At 33.8% G+C, this 10,239-nt stretch overlaps 1 protein-coding gene across 1 annotated transcript; it reads right to left on the bottom strand.

Annotated features, from left to right (window-relative positions):
- Window positions 1-1,697: 1,697 nt before the first annotated feature.
- Window positions 1,698-10,022, bottom strand: LOC130891350 (putative leucine-rich repeat-containing protein DDB_G0290503). Its single transcript, XM_057796003.1, has 6 exons — window positions 9,740-10,022; window positions 7,282-7,928; window positions 5,566-5,848; window positions 5,140-5,512; window positions 4,953-5,083; window positions 1,698-1,992 (listed from the first exon to the last, which is right to left on the bottom strand). Exons 1-6 carry the CDS (start codon window positions 9,950-9,952, stop codon window positions 1,918-1,920), a joined length of 1,722 nt encoding a protein of 573 aa, XP_057651986.1. The 5' UTR covers window positions 9,953-10,022; the 3' UTR covers window positions 1,698-1,917.
- Between the last annotated feature and the right edge of the window lie 217 nt (window positions 10,023-10,239).

Genomic DNA, 10,239 nt, shown 5'->3' on the forward strand with positions numbered 1-10,239 from the left:
GCACACTCAAACCTTGTTCCTTCTAATGCAGATTTGACCATTGAAAAGAAGTAGAAGTGGCACGGTGCAAGATTCGGTGAATAAGGTAGGTGGTCTAGCACTGTTGTAATTGGCTAGAAGCCGAATAGTTTGGAATGAGGCACCAGTTTCACACACACTTTTCGCATTTTAAAATTTGCCGCACACATTCTTCTTCAATTCGTATAGATTCAGCTACCGCAAAAATACTTAGCCGACGGTCAGATCGAACAAGATTAACGACTTTTTCGATATTTTCATTCGTTTTTCACGTGGAAGAATGATTCGAACGTGAATCATCTTCAACATCTTGGTCTTTTTGAAAACGTTTAAACCTCTTAAAAACGCGTGCGACAAAAATCATTGCTATACACTTGTTTCAATGAATTATAAGTTTCAGTTGCAGTTTTTACAAGCTTTGTGTGAAATTTCACGATAATCCGTTGGTCTATTTTACATCGATCATTTTTACGGCAAAACAAAAAGCAGCCACTGTACAATCGAAGGTAACGGCTACACTGGTTTGTCTACAGAGACGGTATACATGGCATTTGAAAGTGTAGGTTAAACAGCTGACACTCTCGTTACTTAATAACCACATCTCGTATTTTTTTACTTAGAGTATAAATACTTTTAGAGTATTTAATCATTGTTAATTTCTATTTTATTCTTCTTCTATTCTTTTTTAATCGAACAATAGACAAGTCTCGCTCTCGAATATCTTAGAACGAAATCATGTAATTCTCATCATATTTTGGTGTTGTTTATGTGCGGTAAATTACTATAGTGAATTACCGCATTATCGGCATTTTACTGTAGAAATTTTATTGCGGTAAATTCTATTCGTAAATTATTAAAAATATGAAATACGGTATTTTTTACATCACTGGAAATAATATGGATAATTCCGTGATAATAGTCAATTGTTTAATGTCCATAACATGTTACCAAAGTATTTTTTGGGCACAATCGTATCAATTATACAGATATTACACTAGGGGCCACATTAGTCACTTCGCCGGCGACGTGGTTAGTACCGTGGCTTGCGAATGACACGGTTGCTGGCTACATCACCGATCATCCAGCTAAACACATGGATGCCTCATGACGTGACCATTTTGTTAGCTGTAAAGATGCCATCGAGCAGTGAGTACATGTTGTTGCTACCTCTCCTGCTAAAGAAAAGAAGAAAGAAAAGAATAGTGCGAGTTAATCCTATTCCGTTTGTCTCTCGAAGGAAAGAAGCCTCTTTTTAGCAATTATGAGCGAGAGTTTTGAAATGTCTAAAACATCATCGAGTACATTGGAGACAATATGGTAGGACAAGAGATGCATTCGAGGGAACCCATATCACCAACAGAAAAGCTGGTAGTTACTTGCTTCCTAGGTGTGCCAGCATCGAGTTGCCGCGTCGCCGGCCACCACAGTGTAACAGGCTCCCATATAACCAAATTTTAAGCTGTGCACTTCCACAGCGTCAACCAGTTACGGCCCGGATGGCCAGCCACCGTATAGTTGTCAGCAACTTCCATGTCCGCGGTTGTTTTTTCCATCTGAGTGGCTCATTTTTCGCCACTTGCACCTGTAGTCCGCCATTTCGCTGGTGATCGTAGTGTAACAAGGTCTCTAGCTGGAAAGGTCCTAGGTTACAATACAGTTATGGGAAAAATAATACTTAACAATTTATATTACTTCCTTAGAAATTTCACAATTAACATTAATGAAATTTTATAACAAAAAATAGAACAGATTTTTAAATGAATTCTGAGACAGATATAAATAAAAAAGTTTTACTACTTTTTCAGAAATTGTTGCAAAAAAAGAAATTAAATTCTATGACAAAATGAAATGGAACTCTATGATAAAGCAAAATAGATTTTAAAAATCAATAAACGAAATTTATCCACATTTCTTCTTGTTCTTATTTCCTTGAAGTTTGGCATAATCTGCAGATATCTTGTCGTATACAGCTTGCTAGGAAAAAAGAAGAGAATATACACACAGTGTGTAGCATTTCTTAACAGCAGTTACTGTGTCATCAAAGAGGGGCTCTCATTTTAAAAAATCATATGTTTCGTTTGTAAGAGAGCTATCTATAGTTCGAGATAATTTCAAAACATAGACCTTAAAAAATATCTATGAAGCCGATTCTATTCTATTCCCAAGCATATCATATAACTGCTGTGTGAGGAAACGATTATTCTACCTGATTCTCAAGCTTTGATAAAGCAGCTTTATTGTTATTGTGAAGTTTTCGTACCGGGATGAGGCAAAAAAACAGCGAAGTGTACTAACTCTAATATATTTCAGTGCTTTCGAATACTTATGTGTTCATCGTCTGAGAATTAATTAGTTAAGAATGGCGGCATTGTAAATTTCATTGATTCTATTCAAAAATATTAAAATCATCAATTTCAAAAAGTAATATTCAAATTGACGCTCGATAGAAATATTATTGGTTGTTGTAAATTATTCATTCGCTAAAAGAGTACGGAAACAAATTGGGGCTATAGTTTCAGCAGAACGAGGACTGACGGTATAGCTGAATACGAAATGCCATCTTTCCAAGAAAAAGGATTAATCCAGAGCTGGTGATAAATTCGCAAGCTGGTGCTTGGGGCACATGTAGTGATTTGGGCTGCTCCTCCAATGGTTTAGAAGATTTGTGATTTTCAGCAGAGGATCTAAAGAGAGACCCGTGCTTCTTTAACTAGATGGACACAACACCCACACTCTGAACATTGACCTCATGGTGTTATAATCTTATGTTTTCCTCCACACACGACACACGTGTTTTAAGCGTGTTTTCTGAAACAGATTATGCCTCTTATTTGACAAACGAGATCCAATGAAATGAGGGTCAAACTTCTACAAACCTAGAAGTATTTCAAGATATAAGTAATGTCACTACTACACAAACTTCAGATACAGTAGCTGCACAAACAGCTGATAATGCTGCGACTTTTAGCAGAGACGTTGTTAATGACTCTTTGCCAATGTGTTCCCACTAAAGGAACCAGAGACATCACAATCAGATAATGTGCCCACAGATGATAGAAGCGACAGTAGCTTTGTTTTGACTTCTCCAAAACAACTTATTCCACTTGCGTTTACTAAAAAATTCTGTCGTTTTGCTAAAAAGCGTGGAAAATCAGCAATTATCACGTCAACGCCGTCTCCCTACAAGCAAGAATTAGAAGTCATCGCCCAGAAAAAATAAAGATGCTGAACAGAAAAAACTGGAGAAAATAAAATCAAAAAAGAGAAACGATGAATTGAAAACAGCAAAATGTAAAGAAGAGGACACACCATGTATTTATTATGGGGAAGTATATTCCGTTTCCATTGAAGGGTGGATATCATGCTCATTATGTGGAAGATGAGCTCACAATAGCTGCGCAGGAATAGATGATGATGATGACCAAATGATGATCTACGAGTTCTGCCAGGTCAAATAATCATCTTTCTCTGTGATCATTCTCATCACCTCATTTCACCTTGGAAGGACTGGGGAAAAAACGCTTTTTTATTCTATTTTTTTTCTCTTAAATGCATTACCAAAAGTTCCTAATGACACCACATATAAGAATAATAATAATTAGCTATTGATTAAAAAATAAATATAATTGTGTCAATATATAAATTTTTTATATTGTAGTCTCTCAAAGTTTTAGTACCTTTAGTATAAAATAGTTTTATAGCTTATAGCTGTATATAATTAATTTTTTGTGATGTTTTGATCACCTCAATAAAACGGTCGAGTAAAATGGTCCTAATCAGATGGATAATAGCTAATTAAATGATGTATGAACGTATTTGTAGCTATTTTGAGCACCATTCAGATTCCGAAAATTGTTAGTAAAATGCTAAAATTTGGCGAATGAGCCTGTTATACGGGGGCCGTTTCGTTGTATTGTTTTTACAACCTGTTTCAATTATGTTGTGAATGTTTTTAGAAAGAAAATGTCTTAGAAGACTTTTCTATTTGTTTACTGCGAACTAGAGATTTCGAGTAAATCGAAAGCGAATATATAAACGAGAATCTAGCAGCCGGAGAATCAGTGAATAATTCATATATCATGGTGAACACATCGTAAACCAAAAAGTGTATTTGGGTGATTCCGTTCTAACTGTGATATTCAATGTCCTGTATTGTTTTTTTGTACTAGTCATTAATTAATAATCAATTAATAAAAATTTTGTGTTAATTGAATAATTCTTAAGATATTTAAACATTATTTTTATACAATATAACTTGCCACTTAAAGAAAACTTATACTACATCACTTGAATGTCAGTACCGTGTCATGTCCATTCCTAGAATTTACCGATAAATTATTAATTTTTTTTGTCGTAACAAATGATTTAAACTAATTACCTTATAAATTCTAATGTTTATGATCAAACTGAGGAAAATTGATGCACTTGTTGTTTAATATCTTAAGTTACCATGTCAGTACCGTGTCATGTCCATTCCTAGAATTTACCGATAAATTATTAATTTTTTTTTGTCGTAACAAATGATTTAAACTAATTACCTTATAAATTCTAATGTTTATGATCAAACTGAGGAAAATTGATGCACTTGTTGTTTAATATCTTAAGTTACCATGTCAGTACCGTGGATAAATGAGTCAGTACCGTGGAACTCAAAATCCGACATTTGTGTCTTGGTCGTGATACTTTGAAGTTGTAGTAAATTCCTCTTAGAGTTTTATTTTTACAGTAAAATAGATGAATAATATGCATAAAAAAGTTAGAAAAGTTAAATTTTAAAATCTTGAAATTTTGAATACAAAAAATCACAGTTAGAACGGAATCACCCATTTAAATAAATTAGTTTGTTAAGAATTGGTGAATAGAATTTTGTTGCATATTTTAGTGTTTGAATAAATATTATTTATACAAATAATTGAAAATAGTTTTGTACATACTCGCTGGCTGGTGCACGCGTCGTTTGATCCATCAGAGGAAATGTTCACAAATTGGACAATCTTCGGACGAACAGAGGCGTTCCTTTTTTGATTACCTTTCTTTAAAATTCCCGTTAGAGGTTTGGTAAGTTCTGGAAATAATTAATTTTTCATTGTTACGAATTATATTCCGCATTTATTAAGATACCTTTGAGATTTTTCTCTGTTTCTTGGATCGAATTTTTGATGCCGTTAATTTCTTTAACGAGCCCATCAATAGTTTTTACTGCTTCGCTTTTTTTGTGATCGAGAATTTTCTTATTTTCATCGAAATATACTTTACAAGTTTCCAAATACGAATTCTGTTTCTCCAACTCGATTATAGACTCTTCTGATGATATGTTCGCCGTTTGTTCTTGAACCGATTGTATTTTTCCCTGAGAAATTTTAATTTGTTCGTCCAACAACTCATTATTTACTAAATTCAGTTGTTTGGTTTTACATGCGGTTTCCTTTTGAATAATTAAGGCGTTTCTCTCTTCCAATTTGGTAGAATAAATTTGAACTAATTGTTCCAACTCCTAAAAATAATTGATTGAATAAGCGGATCGCCTTCCTTAGATCGTTTTATCACCTCCATCTTTTTATTGTTTTCCATGTTTAATGACGTATTGGTATATTCAACTTCTTCTATTTTCTTTTTTATGTTATCTATTTCTATTTCGTGTTCTTTAGATGTGGAATTTAATTTAGTTTCCATTTCCGCTATAATTTGATTGAAAGCAGCGGTTTTCGATTGGATTTCATCGAATTTTAAGCGTTCCTCGCGTAAAATCTCCCCAATTTTTTCCATACTTTTGATAGTATCCGCAATTTCGATGTTTTTTTGTGAAATTTCATTTTCTAAAGAAATTATCCTACACAAAGTAGCCTCAAATTAATAAATGATGTTATCTATTCATAGAAAATTTTGCCAGAAAAATTATTTCTAATCAAAGTAGCACTTTTTACAAGGTATACCTACAATGTTTCTATTTCTATCAGCAGAAATCGTACTTCCGGACAAAATGTTGAGTGATTCAATGACTAGAAGATGGGTCAGATAGTTCAATTAAGAACGTGATCACATGCACGATGAAGAGGAATCTTTAAGAAGAATTAATTGACGCAATTGAAGAGAAGCTTAAGCAAAAGCGTAAGTTCACAATTAGTACTCTTACTATGGAATTTTCACAAATCTTCAGTGATTTATGATATATTACTGAAAAACTGAAATCACAAAAACTTTCCGCAGCTTGAGTACCCAAAATTTTAGCTGAATAACAGAAAGAAACAAGCCCTCAAAGGTCAAAGAGGCACTTTTTACAAGGTATATCCACAATGTAAGTTCCGTTTCTATTTCTATTAGCAGAAATCGTACTTCCGGACAAAATGTTGAGTGATTCAATGACTAGAAGATGGGTCAGATAGTTCAATTAAGAACGTGATCATATGCACGATGAAAAAGCATCTTTAAGAAGAACCTTGGACACCCAAAACACAAAAACGACAAGCCGTTCTATATTTCCACATCCTTACTTACTTAAGAAAAACCGTTTGACATCATTTGTGATTTCAACAATTTATAAATACTTCCAGTCATAGATTCAACTTTGGAATGCCAGTACTTTGATGGAAATTTATTGTTACGAACAAGTTCGCAAAGTGTTTCCCTAGGTCGGCCCTGTCCAACTACTATGGATTTTTTAAAATTAGGCGAATTCGCGCGGCGTCTTTCATATTTTTTACAATTGGTGGAACTCGTTTGGTGTTTATTTGTTTATAATTTTTTTTTTTTTTTTTTTTTTTTTTTTTTTTTTTTTTTTTTTTTTTTTTTTTTTAGTAGCAGGCGGTTTATTTACAGTATTTCTTCTAAATAACTTCTAGGAAAGTCTATTTATTTATTTCGTTTGTTTCTTTTTGTTCTAGAACTTTGTAAAATTTTATTTAGGTATTTAGGTAATGATTTGTGTAAACGCTTAGTTTTAAATGAATAGTCGTAGTGAAAAAGACGAATTAGTAAAAGTAATCGCAGAAATTATTTAAGTGAAATATATAAGTTATATAAGTTATATATAAGTTATATAAGTAAATTATTATAAGTTCAGTGTGTTGTATAGTGCGTAAATAAATTAATAACGTAAGAGACAGTGTTTATTAATTCACCCCACGAATAGAAAGAGTGTAAATAAATACGAAAAACGTTACATTATGTTATGTTTTACTATATTAGCGTATTTTTTAATCACACCTCGTACATTAAATAGTCTAATAAGCATATCAAAAATATTAAGTTTGAAATATAACTTACCTTTGCTTATGTGTTTCCCATTCTTGTTGTACGTTCGTGAGGATAAAGTTTCCAGCAGTGGTAACTTGTTCTATTTCATTTTGAATTTCAGTGCGTTTTAATTTAGATTCTTTTAATTTATTCTCCAATTTTTCTTTTTTGATTTTAAGCTGTGAGTTTAATTCTTGAGTTTTATTTCCTTCTTCGAAGCGCGCTTTTGCCGTTTCTAAATAATTTTTTCGTTCCAAAATTAATTGTTTCAAACGTAAATTTTCTTTCTTATCAGAATTATCCTCATCCCATTTTAAACTTGACTCGTCCTCCAATGCTTTTTGAAGGTATTGAATATTTGATATTGTTGTCTTATTTTTCTCGAACATCTCTTTCTGGTTAGCAACTTTTTCAAATGTTTCTTCTAAGGTGGAATTCACATGGTCTATTCTAGATGAAAGCGTATAGATAAACTCTTCAAGTTTTTCTTTAATTTCTACTGCATTTTCAACGTATCGTTGTTGTTCTACGATTTCATCTCTGGATCGCATTTCCTGAGTACTGATTTTTTCTGCTTCGAATTTTAAATCATCCACAATTTTTTGTTCTTTCTTAATTTGTGCTAAGAGGCACATATTCTTCTGAATCAGTACTTGAGAAGTATTGTTTTGAATCTCCTATAACAAAGTGGTAGTAGGATATTTGTTCGTTTTCCAAAAGCTACCTTTAGCGTCGCAAATGATCGGCGACATATCTAACTGTCTCATGAGCAAATTTCGGTTGGCACCGAATTTTGATGTTACCGCTATCGAACCATGCAAGAAATCGGTTCGAAAGGATTCGATTTAAAATCTAAATATATGTCTTTAATGTTTACCAGACACGTTACGCTTCAACAGAGAAGTCTATTAGCGCAATTCGACTAGAAAACTGTGGAGATAGACCTGCGCAGGTGATCGGCACAAGATCGAAAGTCAACTCTTTCGAGTGACCCCTATGGTGTACCTTTACGTACGTACGCAGCTTATATATTAAACATAAAGAAATTGGGCCAGATGCGAATAAAAGAGTAGTTGTGAGAACAAAAACCAATAATTTGGCAATCATTGTCAGAAAGGTGAAAAGGAAATATGAATAATCTTTAAAGTGTGGAGTATCTGCTGATGATGGACCCTTAGAGGAGGAATATTCATTAAACTAAGAACTAAATAAGAACAAAAATAGTTGGTACGCAGCAGCACAGTGTGGCCACTTGAGAGTGGCCGCCATGTTTATCCCAAACTCGATTGATTTCGCACTTTTTCTTCTCATGACAACGCTTATCAAATCGTAATTTATATCCTCAAATACTCAATGGCATGGCGACCACCCTCATGTGGTCACACTGTCCCTATTAAACCAAGTTTATGTAAAGCCCCTGTATACGAAAGTCTGAATACGAGCGGTCATTTACGCGAGTTAATTAACACGACCTTGCAAAATAGTGGTCTGTTCAAATGACCGGACAATGTTTTACACTATTGGGAATAAGTCAAGGCAACGCTCATAAGTCTGGCAACGCTGTCGGAAAAGATTAATTTGTGTCTGTGTCATGATAACACGGGCTCGTCGAGTAGACCCGTTTTTAGAATGAATAACCGATACAAGTTCACGCTTCAAAAGTTTTTTTTTGTGTTACGTCGTATTTGCGTACGAACGCGAATTACGAAACTTGGTTTACCAAATTTCGACAACGATTTCCTAATACGTCGCTACTAAATCGTTCAACAGTGTGGAAGACGTACCAGAAATTCTTAAAAACTGGCTCTGTTGCCGACGAACTGTATCTGTTAAAATATGGAAGCAGGAAGAATTACAAATATTCGATTGTTCTTTATGACAAATACTGGAAGTACTATCGAGTTTCCTCCACGCACTTCACGAGGATTATTTCGATCGCAGTTTGTAATTTTGCGAGTGGTACTTCGGAAGCTGTCAGAATGATCTGCAGTTCCAGCATTCCATTTTGTTGTCGGGTGAAGCAATCTTAAAGCTGTCAATCGGCATAACTGCGTGTATTAGAACGACCAGAATCCTTACATTTTCATCGAAGAAGAATTAAAACTGCCTGAGGGTATGTGTGGGCAGGTATCCATGCAGAAGGTCTCGTGGGTCCGTCATATGACGAACCAAAGTTAATGCTCGAATATTTACGTGACTAAATGGACCGCAATCGCGGGCGCCATTAATTTCTTAAAAAAAAGAGAATAGAAAAGGACACAGAGTTCTTTCTCTTACACATGCGCGTTATAGCTCATGTCCAGACTTTCCTAAACATGAACTTTAAGTTTATGATAACTAATACGCCAAACGAAATCTGAATATATCGTCTCCACAACCTACTTTTGGCCACTTTAGTAATTAGTGTAATCTCGTTAGCTGATATCACCTACATTCTTTATTACATGTAAACATTATACCTACTTAGAATTAATATGGGAGTTCATACCTGTACCTCGACGAACTCTTTGCATTTCTTTTGAATAAGATGTTCCGCTGCTTTATAATTTAAGAATTGGTAATTCACGGTTTTCTCCAATTCTCTTTCAGTTTCTGTAGGTTCAGCTTTTTCATTAATCATTTGTTGTTCATATGGATTTTCAGATTCATAATTAATGTCCATACTATCGGTTTCTAAACGATATTCTTGTTCAACCTCCATTATAATGGTACCAGAGTCTTTTTTAAATTCTTATCTCCTGCGGGATGGTATAAATAAAATCTACTTTTATATACTTTCTTCAACACTTGAGAAAGGTTTAAATTTGAATGCTCACTCTCAGTAATCTATATAAGTCAAGCCGCCAACACTATAAACTTCAACTTTCATGCAATTAAACATTCTTTTGTTTTATTTGTGACGTTTTGAAATTCATCAATTGTAAGTTCAGGAAGTAATTTCCACATATTAATATTTAATACTTTCAATATTATTAATTTAATTCTTAG

The sequence above is a fragment of the Diorhabda carinulata genome, chromosome 3 (assembly GCF_026250575.1).
Source record: "Diorhabda carinulata isolate Delta chromosome 3, icDioCari1.1, whole genome shotgun sequence".
Classification (NCBI taxonomy): Eukaryota; Metazoa; Arthropoda; class Insecta; order Coleoptera; family Chrysomelidae; genus Diorhabda; species Diorhabda carinulata.

What these genes read in the sequence shown, in the direction of transcription:
- LOC130891350 (XM_057796003.1), bottom strand. Translation starts at nt 9,952, where the DNA reads ATGGAGGTTGAACAAGAATATCGTTTAGAAACCGATAGTATGGACATT. An exon ending in TGGGAAACACATAAGCAAAG is followed by an intron (nt 5,849 to 7,281) that starts GTAAGTTATATT and finishes TACTTTGTGTAG; the next exon opens with GATAATTTCTTTAGAAAATG. An exon ending in AACAGAGAAAAATCTCAAAG is followed by an intron (nt 5,084 to 5,139) that starts GTATCTTAATAA and finishes AATTATTTCCAG; the next exon opens with AACTTACCAAACCTCTAACG.